The 17847-nt window shown below is 39.3% G+C and overlaps 1 protein-coding gene across 1 annotated transcript; it reads right to left on the bottom strand.

The window, feature by feature from the left end:
• Nucleotides 1–2241: 2241 nt before the first annotated feature.
• Nucleotides 2242–14986, bottom strand: LOC139737741 (scavenger receptor cysteine-rich domain-containing protein DMBT1-like). Its single transcript, XM_071648418.1, has 8 exons — nucleotides 14923–14986; nucleotides 11075–12145; nucleotides 10157–10486; nucleotides 9716–10057; nucleotides 7612–7950; nucleotides 6516–6854; nucleotides 5513–5842; nucleotides 2242–3421 (listed from the first exon to the last, which is right to left on the bottom strand). The coding sequence occupies exons 1-8, from the start codon at nucleotides 14984–14986 to the stop codon at nucleotides 3102–3104; spliced, it is 3135 nt and encodes a 1044-aa protein (XP_071504519.1). The 3' UTR covers nucleotides 2242–3101.
• Between the last annotated feature and the right edge of the window lie 2861 nt (nucleotides 14987–17847).

Here is a 17847-nt window from a genome sequence, read left to right as displayed (position 1 = left end):
ATATATATATATAGTAGTGTGTGTGTGTGTGTGTGTGTGTGTGTGTGTGTGTGTGTGTGTGTGTGTAGTTGGTAGGGACAACTTTTAGCAAAGAAAATGGGTTTCCATCGGGATTTGAGCCCGTGACCTCCGGATTGCTTGAAAGCTACAGAAAGCCCTAGTCCTATGTTTGTCCCATAACCCTTGATTCTGTGTTCTCAATATTCGATGTGAGCAACATCAGAAGCTCGAGTGTGTGTATGTGCACCACACACACACACACATTAACCTGACACAAACCCGAAGGATATCAAATCAGCTCTGCGATAAATGCAAGGAGCACCGAACAAGGTCAGAGCAGGCGGTAGAGCATCGATCTAGTAATCCGTATTTCACGGGTTCGAATCCCGATTAAAACCCATTTTCTTTGCTCAAAATCTTCGCTATTTATCATTCATTCCTGGTCAGTTTACCTTTATTTTCACAAATATGATATAGCGAAAGACTCAACCAGGAGTAAATATACACACTAAAACTTTCAATCAAACCTGAAGTCAGACACAAATTCCTGGGTTTGTAAAATGGATAGCAATTTTGCACAAATTATGTATCAAAGACATTCTCGTCGATAGAGGGATAAGATATTTTGATACTTGGAATGTCTCTTCCACTCTCTTGTCTTGAACATCTCATTTTTCTAAATTTGTTTTTAATCGATAATTTCAGAATTTGCAAGTGTATATGGTACTACAATATGTTATGCGGGCCTATATATTCATGTACTGTCTATATTAATGTGCGTTTCTCTCGGCACGTGTGTTTTCTTTCTGTGTGTTCGTGTCTTCAAGTAAAATTGAATGAATGTTATCCCTTAATCTAAGCGGGTTAATTGAATTCATTGGCACAACAGTGCAACTTTATTTACTGCTAAACAAGACAGTATGCATTGTATATACGTTACACACCAACACACACATGCACACACACATACATATATTACCCTTGAACACAGACACACACATAATATATGGTTGATATAATATAAATAAAAGTGTGTGTGTGTGAGTGTGTGTGATATATGTATTAGATACACATACATACAACCACGTGTATGATATACATAATATATACTATACAGTGCGTATAAAAAAAAAAAGGTAATCAAACTTTCTATTGGAGGGCTACTATTTTATGATTGAGTACCTGAATATAAGAACGACCCAAGTCCAAATTTGGCTATCGCGTTTGAAAGCCATTTACGTAGTCATGCAAATAGAGATAATCATTCAAGTGACTGTTTTATATTCAAATTTGAATTAATAACACCCCAATAACCGAAAACACTTAAGGGAGTAGGGAATTTTTTATTAATTTCCATTTTTCCTAACTTTTCTCTCATGGACTTGGGTCGTTCTTATATTCATATACTCAATTGTCAGCTATGGAGAGCTAAATGTTGGTTGTCTGGAAAGAGGAACTCTTCTTCTTTCCATTGATACCTAATTACGTTGACAAATGTCAGCACATGAGCTTTAAAGACAACAATGACAAATTGCACTTTTTTCAAGTTTGCGTGTTATTGTGAAAGAACAATGCATGTCTCACTGCATGGGTGAGATGTGTCAATGAAAGTGCTCAAATCATCAGGCCAGCCTGCACGACTGCAGATTTGTGTTTAGGGTTTCTTCTAACCTTTTATGATTCATAACCTTCAACATAGCTATGTTGTCGATAACTTAGTCCTTCTCATAAAGACTAAACCATTATCCATTTTCTTTCTTCATACTCAAGACATGGTTTGTCACTGGGAGCTATGTGTCAAACATGAACAGAGAAAAATGGACCGTGTGGGTTGGCCTCTGAGCGACCAAGTTATTGGACAGATGACCATGTTACAGGTTATGGACTTTAGAATGTTAGTAAAAAACCTAAACACAAACCCTAAACACAAACCTGCATTCATAGACGATGGTATATATATATATATATATATATATATATATATATATATATATAATATACCATGGGTGTGTGTGTGTGTGTGTGTGTGTGTGTGTGTGTGTGTGTGTGTGTGTGTGTGTGTGTGACTGTTTATGTGCTTATATGGGACAGACGACACTGGAACTTGAAAAAAAAATTATGAGCAGCCAATATAGCCCAAAACGCTTTAACAGCAGGACATTCCTCGCAACAGTAGAAATTAAGATAAAAAAAAAAAACAGACAGCGGATCTTGTTCGACGCGAATATATTTTACCATCACCATCAAGTTACCACAAGTTGAGCATTGCTTATATTCATTTCTAACATACAGTGTAATTCCTTACACATACATTGTAGGTAAAATTGCAAACATAACACCGATTATTTTTGAAATCGTATCCCAATCGACTGGGCACTTAAACCATGTTGTTTGTTTGTTTGTTTGTTTGTTTGTTTGTTTGTTTGTTTGTTTGTTTGTTTTTGAAAAGATGGAGAAAATTATAATCAGGTTCTTGTTATACGTGAATGATATTTATATAAGTTTAGCAATATTCACAGTAAAAAGAAGAATTGCAATATGAGCAATATATTAACATAATATTTCTTGAACAGCCCCAACAGTGTCAGGCACATCCACTCTTCCCGAAGGGCATGTCATTATTGGGGCCTACCTGCACCCCAATATTTTTAGAATCTCTGTTTTAGGGGTAATCTTTCATAAGAAGATTCTTAATCGTTTTCCACTGACACACCACAGAGGTACAATCAAAACAGGTCAGTAAACTTTACTACATGCTGAGTATTCTTGGATTCATAATGTTTTCATACTTAACAGTTATTGATGTATTTTTGTGCTACTGATTTGACTTCTTAACGTTGGTTTATTATAAGTCCTTTCATACGAAATATATAGCTTTAAACTGTTTGGCTAAAACAACAAACTTTCTTCAACGGTATCACCTTATTCGTGATGAGTATTCCTCAATTAGTATGTACTCACATTCCACATTTTGACCTCACTTGTTGACTTGTTAAGTCCTCTCCTACAAATAGCTTTAAACTGTTTGGCTTTAAGCACTAACTTCCTTCGACTGTATCCCTTTAATCATTTTCATCTTTTACACAGATTCATACTGCATGTTAAAAGCAGACAACTCCGGCGTCCTCGTAGTGATTGCAGTTATGGTCACCAATGTCGTTCTGTTCGCACTCGGCCAGGCTATATTCGTCCCCGGTGCACTCCACGTTGTCCAAGTGAATATCGCCGCTGCCTTCGCCGAACCGAGCACAGCATGGCCACCCCTCGGCCCCCTGGAAACCCAGGGACCTGCAGGCTACATCCGCGTCGCTCTGCCGCCACAGGTCATCACACACCGTTCCCCAGGAGCCGTTGCGGAACACCTCCACTCTGCCCTCCAAACTGTTCGAGCCGCCGACGAGACGGATGTCGCTGTCGCTCGCTGAATGAAGAGTCAAAGGAAAATTCCTCAAAGGTTTTAAGATTACAAGATTCAAATTTATTTTTTTATTTCCATCAAATAAACAAAGAAATCTTATACAATGCATATGCACAAGATATTTGTAATAATCGCAGAATGTGATTTAACAAAGTACATTTTGAAAATGAGTAGCAGATAAAGACATCTTATACAATACATAATATGCAAAAAAACATTTGTAATAATTGAAGAGTTTGTTCGTAAAAACCGATAAGTCCATGTTTGCCAAATGGAGATATTTGCGATTAAAGGTCAAGAAAAATAAAGAGAATAATAAGAAAATGTTTGCTTTTTTTCACGATAACTTCAAAAAATTATATACATAAAACGTATAATACAAGTTAACTAAAGAAGGGGGTGGAAATGGAGGGTCCCACTAAGAAGCAAAGCTTGTTCGATATGAGACCCTCAGAAAATATACAAGACAGCAATATCAAACAAAATGAAACGAACCAATGTCAAATGACATGAAATCAAGATTATACTAGGTTATATCAGGTAGCTCTGTTTTTGTTCTTTGGGGTGAATAGAACACCTCTCGAATCATCACACATTATTTCAACTTACCTTCATCCAATTTTATATAAAACAGTGTACAATTTTCATTGAATGATTATGTTGCACAACGTGTCTCTCAGTTATTGAGAGAACAATTCTTACAAATAATTAGATAACAATAAATCATTTAAAAGAAAACAAAGAAAAGTGTTAGATGAAGTGTGTGCGCGCACAGGTGTGTATGAGACTTTTGCTTTATATAATGACGTGATTGAAATTGTTCTCATAAATAGTCATTCTATCTAAAGATAAATTAATTAAACACTATCGTCATTTCATGTTTTGAGATTAGAAGATTTTATATTCTTTTTTTTCACGGTTTGAAATCTTATCCAGATCTCAACAATAGACGTAATTTGTTTTGCTTGGTTTCTTTGTCGGCTTTCTAACCGCCTACTCGGGTAAAAGCTCTATGTGTGGTCCGTGATTTAAACATCGATGGTGGTGCTATAGTGTTGAAATCACAGTGCTGCACTTTTTGAATTACGTGATGTGAACGGACCATAGTCAACTAGAAAATTACTCGGAGAGCTTAGACCTCCACCGAGCAGCTCATTTCTATGTGATTTCCACACTGTGTTACAGTTCTACACTCCCATTACGTAATATAAATTGATTATAGTGTACAAAAAGAGTGACGGCAATGACATGTAATCTCACTGTATTTCCCAATGATAAAGAATCCTTCAAGAGATTCGAAAAAGTCCTGCATCCACATGGCAATCCGGATCACTGTCAAGATTCAATCATGTATTTTTCTGTCATTATCACCGTTTCTTGAAAATTTTAGCCAAATCCGTTCGGAACTACCTGAGTTATTTTTCAAACAACAAACAAATCCACAAACCAGCTCCTGCAAAACACATAAACTCCATATTCGAGGTAATTATAATGGTTCAGGACATAACTTGTTCCCGCGACAATTGCTCCCATGAAATATATGCACGCCAAGCCAGACATCTATCCACAAAATAAACATTGCCCTAGGCAAATTCCTAATCCTCACAGCGCAAATTAAACTTAAAATTCCATCACAACCATAACCATATCCCCAAGTCCTTGGAGAACATAAGACCGGAGAAGTTGTCACCAATAATAGGGAGCTTTAGATTTTCGCGACGGGGATGTTCAAAGAGAGAAAAAAAAATTGTTCTGAGCATGCGCAAAATTGCTCACCCCAAGCGATGTAATTATAGCTCGCTTTGTGTGAATTTTCACTACGCTTTCTGGGCTATTTTTTACGTCTGCTCAATTCGCAACGCAGAGAGCTACTTCATGCACTGATCCTACGAGGGTGTCATTCTAATGTTTATACGTTGCGTCCTCGCGTAGTCCAATGCAGCTACTTTGCAACATGACGCAGAGAGACTGGGGAGAGAGAAGAACGGCGAACGCAATCGTCGTCTCAAACGTCCGCGTCGCATATCTAAAGCTCCCCAATGATAACGGGATGAGTGTAATCTTGACCACAGTGTTAACATGGAGCAGGCGTACTTTCTTCGATGCATCGCACCGAAGCGTCCTCTCCATGCAAGCAGTTATTTTCGCCGAAACCGTTGTGTCGACACTCCGCCAAGCTGTTTTCCGAGCCGGAGCATTCGACGTTGTCGAGAAGAATGGGACCGGATCCCTCACCGAAGGCGGCGCAGCACATGGCCTCCGAGGCGCCTTCGAATCCCAGCATCCGACACACCACTTCCGCGTCGATGAGGTCCCAGTCGTCGTCGCAGACGGTTCCCCACTCTCCGTTGTAACGCACCTCGACTCGGCCTTCGGTGTTACATGAACTACCGACAAGTCTCACTTCGAGTACGTCGAGAGGATCTACAAAGCAATTTTAGAACGATTTTGAAGCAAATTTGAATATATATTATTTGTGTGTTCTTCAAATAAACTGTTGGTCTTGACAGCATGGTGCATTTCTTGAGTTACGGTTCTATCTGTTTATATTGTACCAAAACGTGGACTAGAAATTCCTTAACATAACATATAACATACACGCACACACACATACACACACACACACACATGCCTATATATAATTATATATATATATATATATATATATATATATATATATATATAAAATTATATATACATGATAAATATGTAATGGTCAATATACATTATAACAACATTGCATTATTACCTGTATACGTAGCTCTCAACATCTTATTCTGTTGCCGTTGCCAATCATACAAATCAAATATTAAGTTTCGAGGAACTGTATTTCAGCAACTGGCGTGCCTCTATGAAACGAGCAAAGGAAACATCTCTCAATGCCCAGTTACAAATTTATTAGTCATGAAAATGGAGGATTTCCCTCTTCATATTGAAATGCTCGACCTCGTAGGACAAACAATGTCCATTGAAAAGGTAACGGAAATGATTATTCTCATCGATTGCACGTGAGAGGGATTCTGTTATAAAATCATAATTCAAAGACAAACTATACTGGAGCAGAGTCCTCTAATTGGGTAACTAGATTATGACGTACTTGGCGCTGTTCGTGTACACTGTACACTGGCGTCTTCACCGTGTCCACAGTTATGATCTCCATATCCATTGTGTTGGCACTCTGCCAAGTTCACCTCCTCGCCTGTGCATTCAACGTTATCAAGTAGAATTGAGCCGGATCCCTCGCCGTAGGCGGCGCAACACGGTGGCGTCAGGGCGCCCTCAAAGCCCAACATGCGACACACCACTTCGGCGTCTTGACGATCCCAATCATCATCACAGACGGTCCCCCAAACTCCGTCATGAAGAACCTCGACTCGGCCTTCGGCGTCGTTATCGCCACCGACAAGCCGCACTTCAAGTTCATCGCAGGTAGAAGCTACAGCCAAAATGATTGAGACTTATCAATTTCAAACATTTGCCGTTTTAAAAGTTGCTCTCACTTCAAATACAACTATGCATGCACTTCTTATGAAAAGGGAAACAATCATAAATGATAAAGGTGCAAGTACATTTAACTTTTTTTTTAATTTCTTCTTCTCTTCCTTTTCTTCCGTTTCTGGGCTTGTCACAATTCCGACGTATTTGTAAGTTGTACTTTAAGACGATTATTTCCATCTTACGCCGTGCTTTGCTTGCGTAAAATTAGCAGATACAGGTTGGGCGTGTGAAGGCTGAAGACATATTTTTCGGGTCCAGAAGTTCGAAGTGGCAGGAGTGAGGACTATACGAGAGTATTACGAGGGATATCAATTCTACACTTTTTTATGATTCTGACAAACTGATTGCATTGGCACATCATCGTTTACATTCTACAGTTTCATTACAACATAGTTTTTGACGGAACAAAAGTTATACATGGGGGAATAGTTTGGTCAGAAAGACGTGCACTCATGTTGATAAAGGTATAATCACTTCATACCATTAATGAAAACATTATACACATACGCACATTTACATATTATACATCAAACGCTATCACACGCATACATAAGATATGGATATACACGATGATCATTATATATTTTTGTATAATCTATGTATAATGCACGGTTGTAAGCCTATGCATGTGTTTTATTTTGTACATTCACATTTGCATAATACATTAGCACTATGAAGAGAAAGGTAAGACATACGGGTACTTGGCTGAATGCATTCCACACCAACGTCTTCACTGTGTCCACAGTTATGATTGCCGAAGTCATTGTGTTGGCATTCTGCCAAGTTACTCTCCGCGCCTGCACATTCGACGTTGTCCAGCCAAATTGGGTCAGATCCCTCGCCGTAGGGGGCGCAACACCTTGCCCTGATAGCGCCCTCAAAGCCCAACATTCGACACACCACGTCGGCGTCCTCTTGCTCAAAGAGGTCGTCACAGACAGTCCCCCATTCCCCATTGTATAACACCTCGACTCGGCCTTCGTAGTCGCTGCCACTGCCGACGAGTCGTACTTCAAGTTCTTCAAAGCGGGGAGCTGTAACAAACAATAGCAAAACAAAAAACAAAAAAAAATCAGTTTTGTCACTATTAGGTAAGAATCTTTGGCAAACCATGGGGGGGGGACGGAGAAGGGGGCAGAAAACCAAATCAAACAAGATAAAAACAAAACATAATGATAACGCGGACAAATAACAATGTTTATTGTGTTATTGTGTTCACACAAGAATTCCGAATTCCATGTTTTGTAAGCTGAAATACAAAACTTTTCGGCTCGCTCGCTGCGCTCGCTCGCCAAAAATTAACAAAAAAAAAGAACAAAACGTGATGATGACGCAGAAATATACAAATGTCGACTCATTACTCGCACATACAAATTTAGAGTATTTTTCAAGTCCTCAGTTTGTTGGTATGAATCGTTATCTATAAGGCCGTCACTATATCTTGATTAGAATTGTAAGATTTGATAAGCAAAAAAGACAAGAATTCCATGTTTTGTAAGCTGAAATACAAAAATTTTCGGCTCGCTCGCTGCGCTCGCTCGCCAAAATTTATCAAAAAAAGAAGAAGATAAAAAGAAAACGTGATGATGACGCGGAAATAAACAAATTTCGACTTACTCGCGCATACTAATTTAGAGTATTTTTTCAAGTCCTTAGTTTGTTGTATACAGTAAATCGTTATCTCTAAAGCCGTCACTATATCTTGATTAGAATTGTAAGATTTAATAAGCAAAAAACAACAAGAATTCCATGTTTTGTAAGCTGAAATACACAAGTTTTCGGCTCGCTCGCTGCGCTCGCTCGCCAAGATTTATCAAAAAAAAAGATAAGAACAAAACGTAATGATGACGCAGAAATATACAAATTTCGGCTGACTCGCGCATATATACTAATTTAGAGTATTTTTTCAAGTCCTTAGTTTGTTGGTATAAATCGTTATCTATAAGTCCGTCACTATATCTAGATTAGAATTGTAAGATTTAATAAGAAAAAATGACATGTATTCCATGTTTTGTAAGCTGAAATACAAAGATTTTCGGCTCGCTCGCTGTGCTCGCTCGCCTAAATTTATCAAAAAAAAAAAGAAGAAGATAAGAACAAAACGTAATGATGAATTGTGGCTGCGATATGATTATTTTGAATAACGTGTTCAGACAAATTGAGCTCATAAAGTCTTGAGCACAAACACTGGTTGTTGCTTTTGTGATTTCTTCGCTTGGTCACACTTTCGTCATAATTCATTCGTGTAAATGCGGGTATTCTACTCTAATACGAGATTTGACCTAATATCTCTACAACAACTACGCAAACATCCAATTTGCCTAGGAAGCCGTTGAGGCTCCACAAGACGGTTCCACGTTGAATGCAGACTTTTGCGACGTAAGTTAACCAAACTTGATTTTGTATCCACGCAAGTGACAACAAAGAAGTTAAAAAGATTCTCAGTAATTCTCCTATTTGATAAGGCCTACTGTCTCTACTGACATCTTTTTTTTTCTTTTCAATTCAATCATTCTTGTTCCCTAGTTCTTTTATAATGTCACATTCGAAGACACTCATCATATAACATTCTTGAAGCACTCATGAGTACCAAATAAAACATCACTTGGATGTAAAAAACATTCGAAGACACATCTTATAAGCATGAATTATGGAATAACAATTGTGAAGTCATAAATTCACACTCTATCGAGTTTCTTAGAATCAGCACTTTAGATGTATACGATTATTTCGATCATGTGATCTGGTGTTGTTGTCATGTCGTCATGCTACGATGAGCGTAAAACGACAAAGACATACGTGTAGTCGACTGGACGCATTGCACACTGGCGTCTTCACCGTGTCCACAGTTATGTTCTCCATATCCATTGTGTTGGCACTCTGCCAAGTTCACCTCCTCGCCGGTGCATTCAACGTTATCCAATACAATTGAACCGGATCCCTCGCCGTAGGCGGCGCAACACGGTGGCGTCAGGGCGCCCTCAAAGCCCAACATGCGACACACCACTTCGGCGTCTTGACGATCCCAATCATCATCACAGACGGTCCCCCAAACTCCGTCATGAAGAACCTCGACTCGGCCTTCGGCGCCTTTATCGCCACCCACGAGTCGAACCTCAAGAAGCTCCTGCCCAGGTGGCGCTGTAAAAGGTAAAAGGTCAGAAGCATAATTTATTCTCATGCACAAGCTCTGGACAATCTAAAATGCAGGCACATTGCAAATAGCAGCACAGTACTAACCTCCTGTGCTACATCTCACACCCACATCCTCATCGTGGTTACAGTTGTGGATTTCAAAACCGTTGTGCCCGCACTGGCCGATGTTAAACTCCACTCCCAGGCAGTCCACGTTGTCGAGAACGATGTCGCCAGTGCCACTGCCGTAACTCGCCCGCGCTTGGGCAGTCGCCGGACCGCGATATCCCAGCATATGGCACACCACTTTCGCGTCGTCGTCACCGAAATCGTCGTCGCAGACAGTCCCCCACTCTCCGGCATACAGTACTTCCACCCGACCCTCCTCGACTGTCGTTCCACCTCGAAGTCGCACTTGAAGAGAATCGACGTCGTCTGATTCGATTGATGAAAGGTCAAAGAAAAAGAATGATGAAATGACACATTACAAAACAATTTTTTGTAAGGATTATTTAAAGGAAAGAAAATATCTTCTTCCTTTTATTAGAGAGGGTGTTCATTTTACAATGGGGATAATATTGAAACAGATTTTTGGAAACATTGCTGTGACACAAAAGAGGGTGATTCCTCTAATTTATTTCAAGTTATACGACCTATAACAACCATACATTCTTTATCACTAAGATAGGGAACTATGCATGGCCGGCGCTGCGTTTTTAAAAGTGGGACATAGTTTTTGTTGGTCTTTTCTTTTCTAATGCCAAGAGGGATCCAAGTGGTTATACCCTCATATGTATTGGTATATGCAGAAGAAGTGGGGGGAGGGTGAGCCCCCCTCCCCATCCCCCCCCCCCCCCCCCAGACACACACACACACTTTTTCGCCCGCCCAGATAATTATGTTCCAATTCACTCTGTGCGCATCCAATACAATATTACTTAAACTCACTCATATCTTAGACAAGCATTTCACAATAATGACATACATACACTGAGTGTCTTATTATACCTATCATACACTAACCTCTTACACTGAATGACGTTGCCGTGTATTGGCACAAATCGCCAGGAGTGTGAAAACCAGTAGACGCTTGGAACTCTACCAAGAATTCTTCGTACGTGTAGTGGGTCCAATTCTTCACCAAGGCCTGCATTGATTCAGTCAACACAACGGAGCACCTTTCCTCATCTGTAAGGATGTCGAACAGGCTGTCGGTAATGTCGCTTGCCAAGAAATCGATGTCGACGGTGTCCTGCGCCAGCTCCAAGGCAAGACAGAGCTCTTGTGTCCCGGTAAAACCTGTCGCGATAGCCGCAAGTCTGGCCGTTTCGTTAACGAAGTATTCCAAATCCCATGACGGTAGTCCACCAAAGTTTTCGAGGAAAATAGCGAAGCCATCGAAATTTTCGCATATTTCGAGGCCGAGGGGAATCAGTTCTTTGACAATTGATTTGCTGTAGTCCTTGACCAGCCCCAGGAGGGTAGGACTAGACTCGACCTCTTTCCCGAGAACACTACAGAATGTAGAGCGAGTATCGTAAGAATAGAAGACGTGATCGACATTTTGAAGAAGCGAGAGAAAGTCGAAGTAACGGAAATCGTCGAAACCGCCGGCATTAGGCGCCGAGGATGACTCCCACCGTTCCCATGGGTAGGTGGGCATTCCCGCCTCCTCGTATGCGCGGGAAGAGGAAGAGTCTGTGTATCCTTCAGTGAACACTGGTGGCGTACTGGGATTCGAAAAAGTATCAATGGTTTCCACGATGTTGAGACAGACGTCTTCAACATCCAATACCGTGCCTTCTCTGGCAGCGGACAGGATCGGGTTGCACACGGCTTCAAGAGGAAAAGCGCCGTTTTGCTCGACGGGGAAGCGCGAGGCGATCTTCACGCAGAGCTGTGCGAGCCCCTCCGCTTTGGTGCCGGCCGTCAAGGCGGCGCCGACGGCGTCGATAACGTTAGCTACGGTGAGGAAAGGGGAGAATTCGTACAACGGTTCGAGGTCGTCGGGGATGTCCGAGTAGGGGAGAATACAGTCGTACGCGGCCTGCCAATCCACTTCGAATCCATCAGGAGGCGGGCATGGGCCCATACCTTGGAGGGTGTCAAAGTCATGATAGCAGAGAAATGATTATAATTCATAACTTTTAAGGAGTGACGATGACAAAAAAAAAATCATTATTATGTTTTTGTTTTACTGATGGAGCAACAGGGTTAAAATAATGATGAAAAAAGAAAAGAAGAGATGAAAACACTCAAAATCCTTTCAAATCACAGTTTCAACCAATACTTGACAAATCGGCAATGTGTTTTAATTAACAATTATCGGGCCAATAAAGTGTTCTGCTATTAACAATAACAGAATACCAAAACTTACTGAATTGGATGCCAGCATTCCCTGAGGGTTTTTTGTATGCCATTATTTTCCGTCATCATATTCTACCTTGCTAATTTGGAAGAGGAGATATTATATGTATCCACCAGCTGTCAACGGATAGAAATCAGGTGAAACAGTCTATACGTGGCAGAGTTTGTCCTTTAAACGTCGATGTCGATATTTTGCCAATATATCGGCGTGATGTATGTATCAAAGTGGTGGCGAGATAATAGGTGTTTTTTTTTTTTTTTTTTTTTTTTGGGGGGGGGGGGTTCATGTGTAAATTATTGCATCATAATATGATTTTCTTTTCTCAAAATTTGATTTTTGTGAGTAGTGGATTAGATTTTGAGAACAAAATGGTTAACATCATTCAAAGATGTTAACCATTTTGTTTGTATAGCATAAAGCCGTGGTGCTCGATCACGTGACGAGGTCTTTGTTAGAAATGCCCTCTTTCTTTTTTCAAGCTGGGACAATTCTCTTGAGATGAAGTATGAAGTACGTCGTGACGGACGTTGTCTGAATTGCGACTATTTTTACAAACATAATGTTTTATTGATGTCATTCTGAACTTTACACAATAAGTGAAAAGAGCGTTATATAATACTCATCAAATGCTATACATTAAATCCAGTTATTATATTTTATTTCAAAGATGCAACAATTTACATGATATTCTTAAATGATGAGTGAACATCCAATAACAATCTATTGAAAAAAAAATGCAATTTCATTATTCAACTTATCTAAGAATTTTTAATGTCTTTAATAAGCACCCAAACTCGAAAAATAAAAATAAAGGCCTTTCGTGGGAACACACTCACACATTAATTCCATTTTAAGCAATCATAAAAATTAAACAATACTGCACTTACCAAGAAAATAAAAAGAAAGAAAAGTTGTAAGATAATCAAAGTTATCACTTTGAGTAAAGTAACAGACATTACCGAGTTACAGTGTGAGTGTGTGTAACAAAATATTGATTCTGGCTTTTAACCACGCACCATGCATTCAACGGGCAGTCTAATGCGCAATATCATTGGTATGATCATTCAACGCACAGTTCACAAAATGTTCAAGTTTATAGCTCCTGTTCAAACTCCCAGGCCAAAAAAACAAAAAACAAAAAACAAAACAAAGGCAAACAAAACAAAAAACAAAACAAAAACAACCTGGGTATATCTGAGGGGAAGAATCCGGGCAAACAAACAAAAAAACATTGAAAAAAAAAAATCCATACAATGAAATTAAAGGACAAGTTCACCTTCATAGACATGTGGGTTGAGTGAATGCAGCAATATTAGTAGAACACATCAGTGAGAGTTTGAGAAAAATCGGACAATCCGTTAAAAAGTTATGAATTTTTGAAGTTTCTGCTCAGTCACGGCTGGATGAAAAGACTACTATAGCTTGTGATGTCACATGAGTACAACGATATAAAGAAAGAATAAAGAAAATTCAACATATTTCCATTTTTCTCGCATAACAAAAGAACACTCGACTTCTCTCTTTCAGGAGGCAGGGGGAATATTATCCCTAACATACTATGTCAGTAGCAAGTCGAAGAAATGTGCACTTTATTCAAAAAGTAAAGTTTTGTGAAATTCTCTTCTTATTTTCCCTATATAGCTGTACGCATGTGACATCATACACTGTAGTAGTCTTCTCTTCCAGCAGTGACTGCGCAGATACTTAAAATATTCGTAACTTTTGAACGGATTGTCCAATTTTCCTCAAACTTTCACTGATGTGTTTTACTAATATGGCTGCATTCTCTCAATCCTTATGTATAATTTATGAAGGTGGACTTGTCCTTTAATATCTGATGGGTTATATTATGGCATACTGTAGACAGATGTAGTAGGCAAGTGTTGCAGTAGTACAACGTACGATGAAAGAGAGAATCAATGGGAGATCTAAAGTGAGTGTACAATATTGGTGGAGGTGAGAATTCGGCTTTTAACGTTTTGCGAGATATTGAGAAACCACTCTATGAGATGTCAAAGAGCATACAATAGTAAGCGAAATTGAAAGTTTATTTGACGAAAATCGGTTGTGAAATGAATGAGATATCCAAAAACAAGGTGAAACAAAGAGATCATAATAATAGTCGTGGCCTGTCGCATTTTGTTATTATCGCTTTTTGATATCTCAGCCATTTGAAAACCAATTTTCATCAAATAAACGTTGAATCCTTTTTGAAATTACATGCTCGTTCATATTTCATAAGAAGTTTCTCATTATCTCACACCAAAAAAAAAAAAGAAGTTATAAACCTGAATCCTCATCTCAACCAGTACTGTACAGTCCCTTTAGATTAAGGGCAGACACCTGACAGACGTCGGACCTATGTGCATGCTGATTGTAAGGCAAGAATGATTAGGGAGGGGCACAAATCATTACAACAAAATGAAACAGAAAGAATGAAAGGCCTAAACAGAAGGATGAGTTTTTTTTTGACAACACCCAAGGATATACCAAGGTCACCTACCTGTAGCTGTAGCACTGATGATCACAGAGGCCAAAATGAAGACCTCGACAATTTTGGCTAACATGGCTACCAGGTTGAGAGAAGATTATCAGCTCTTGACCGCGTGTATCACACCCAAGAATATCTTACTATGTAGATAGCTGATGATAGATGGAAGGTTAATCAAAATCGCGTCTTTCACTACGGTGATTGCGACAGTAACTGATCAGAAATCGAGAAAACTTGTCCTTCATAATTATTAAACTTAAAAATGAATCTTTTTTTTTTTCTCTCTCTCTCTCTTTCGTTTATGTCAAGGTAAATTCTTGTGACGAACTCTCATTGTTTTGATTTGTGAGCCCGATTTCACTTTCTACCGCACTTCAAACTGTGGTTTTGCACGCAGCTAAACTAAAGCCGTTTTTTTATCCTCTTTAATTGATTTTGTTAATTGAATTAAAAACAAAACACAGTAAAATCAATTACTACCAGCATTGTTGCTTGCTCCCCGCTCACTCTGTCAAGAGCGCTTGATGGAAGCGTGGGCTGTATGAGGGGTGTTCAAGTAGGCGTGGACGCCGAGTGCAACGTATCATTGGATATTTTAGACGAGTTGTCCAGGTAGGCCTATATAGCCTTTGTAGAGATCAAATACCCGGTACGTCAAGTTGAGGTGAAATCCATGAATAAGAATACCTGGGATGATTTTAAGGCCAAGGTGAGGAGTCCTAAACACTAACCTTGCCAGTGATAGTGATAAACTTGCACTCTAAACTGTAGTACTTTATTTTCATATCGTTTTTCTTGTTGCTTATATTGTTTTGAGGGCAAAGAATCGGTTGCTAAAGTATCTATCGAGCACTTTGAAGGTTATTCAGAACGTGATCATAATGGCTAATGCACGATATTTTCTGCCAGCTATTTGTTTCATTAAATTGGGGGAATTATAATATTCTAGTACCGCCCTGCCCTTTACAACAGTCAAAACTTCCACCATATTTGAACACAGCGGACCAGAATCTACTGAAGATCAAAGGGTTCTCTTTTGGGCGCTCAATAGAATGATATTTCGCAGCTCTTCTGCTAAACATTTCCATTGTTTCAAGTTTGATGATTGAAATGTATTGTGACATTATACAGAACATGCAGCAAAGGTCAGTACCTGTGTAAATGTATCTCAGCCCACTTAAAGGGATTGTACAGTTCCGGTTGAGACCTAACTCCAGATTTCTGACATTTTTTGGTGAGATAATGAGAAACCTCTTATGAAATATGAAAGAAAATGTAATTCTATGAGGAATTCAACGTTTATTTGATGAAAATTGGTTTTGAAATGGCTGAGATATCCCAAAAAGAGCAATTCTAATAAAGTGTGGGACCCACACTTTATTACGATCGCTTTGTTTTACTTTGTTTTTGAATGTTTCAGTCATTCCTAACCTGATTTTCATCAAATAAACTTTGAATTCCACTTAAAATGGTATGCTCTGTACTATAAGATCATAAGTGTTTTCTTGGTATCTCGCAAAAAGTTAAAAGCCCAATTCTCACCTCCACCAATACTGTACTATCCCTTTAAAGATCTGCTGCAACAGCCACGTGGCAATTTCACAGACAGACAGACAGCCAGACAGACAGACACACACACACACACACACACACACACACACACACACACTCATGCAAATACATTTGTAAATCAATTCTTGACCCCCCCCCCCCCCCCCCCCCTTCACAGCAGTTCTACAGCCCCTACAAACTGCATGACTTTGTGTAGGAAAGTAACATTCTCATCTTACATTACTTCTGAATGCAGATGTATACGAAATCAATGTCTTTTTCTTTCCCTCTCTGTCTGTCTGTTTGTCTGTCTGTCTGTCTCTTTCTCTCTTGCTTCCTTACCACATCACTTCTCCCCATTTGCCTTTGATTCTTTCTGTTCTTTTTTAGACTTAAGATGACATTACCCATGGACACAGCACATTCTCTTTTGCTAAAATCACATGATCTAAGTATGAATACAGTACTCTCCGCGTAATCGGGTATCGCTTAAACGGGTATCCGTTTAATTGGGTACATTGTAGTAATGTCAGAGTCAGTTCCAATGCACATTAAAATTACCTGATAATCGGGTTGCCTCTCCGCATAAATGGGTAAATAATTTTCTTCTTACCTAATTTCTACCCATATTTTATCGCAGATGTAACACTGCAAGAAATCATTCATGTCAAATTTTCCTCAGCTAATCACATTCTCTGCTCAATTTGGAAAGAAGACCGATCATTTGGGGAGTAAACATGAAAACACAAGTACACGTACTGAATTGCCACACGAAAACAAACATTACACGTCATGTAGTTGGCACACACAATTGCATAGACAGACAGGAGTTGAACACACGTGCGCTCCTCCCTTGCTCCGCAATAACATTCACAATACGAGAAGCTTGCAACGAGAATCAGGCCATGCACCAGCTCCATGATTTTGCTTTTTCCCTGTCACTTCTCGAAAAATAACCCGATGTTCTACGTGACTAGTGCACGCAAAGAGACGTGTTCATTTTGGAAAACGCCTACGTACTAGAGAGGAGTCTATAGTCAAATGAAAAAGTTTTCTGAAGACATATTTGTCCATAAAAAGAGTGTAAAGAGAATTAATCATTGCTCATGACTGAGCAAGTGTAAAGTATGTATAATGTGCCGTGCACGCACGCTTGTTAAGCATACAGCTGTACAATGTACTATACATATAAATACACATTGTGTGTGTCAATTGTGAATGAGACCTGTTCTGCTGTTAATCAGGTACTCCGCTTAATAGGGTAAGAAACACGAGCCTACCCGATTATGCGGAGAGTACTGTACACAACCAAATCTATGCTTATTTGTACAATTTTTTTTTTCCACTAGACGTCCAAACATCCCATAGTAGGTCTATGAAATATCA

Source organism: Diadema antillarum, unplaced genomic scaffold (assembly GCF_040938485.1).
Source record: "Diadema antillarum isolate AM-2024a unplaced genomic scaffold, OU_Dant_1.0 seq00000702_RagTag, whole genome shotgun sequence".
Taxonomy (NCBI): domain Eukaryota; kingdom Metazoa; phylum Echinodermata; class Echinoidea; order Diadematoida; family Diadematidae; genus Diadema; species Diadema antillarum.
Note: the sequence above shows the minus strand (reverse complement) of the source record. Positions and strands in the feature narration are given on the sequence as shown.

Excerpts from the sequence above, each read along its gene's own strand:
- LOC139737741 (XM_071648418.1), bottom strand. The coding sequence starts at position 14,986 with ATGTTAGCCAAAATTGTCGAGGTCTTCATTTTGGCCTCTGTGATCATC. Across the intron at positions 12,146-14,922 it reads CATCAGTGCTACAGCTACAG|GTATGGGCCCATGCCCGCCT; the intron begins GTAGGTGACCTT and ends ACACCCTCCAAG. Across the intron at positions 10,058-10,156 it reads TGTGAGATGTAGCACAGGAG|CGCCACCTGGGCAGGAGCTT; the intron begins GTTAGTACTGTG and ends TACCTTTTACAG.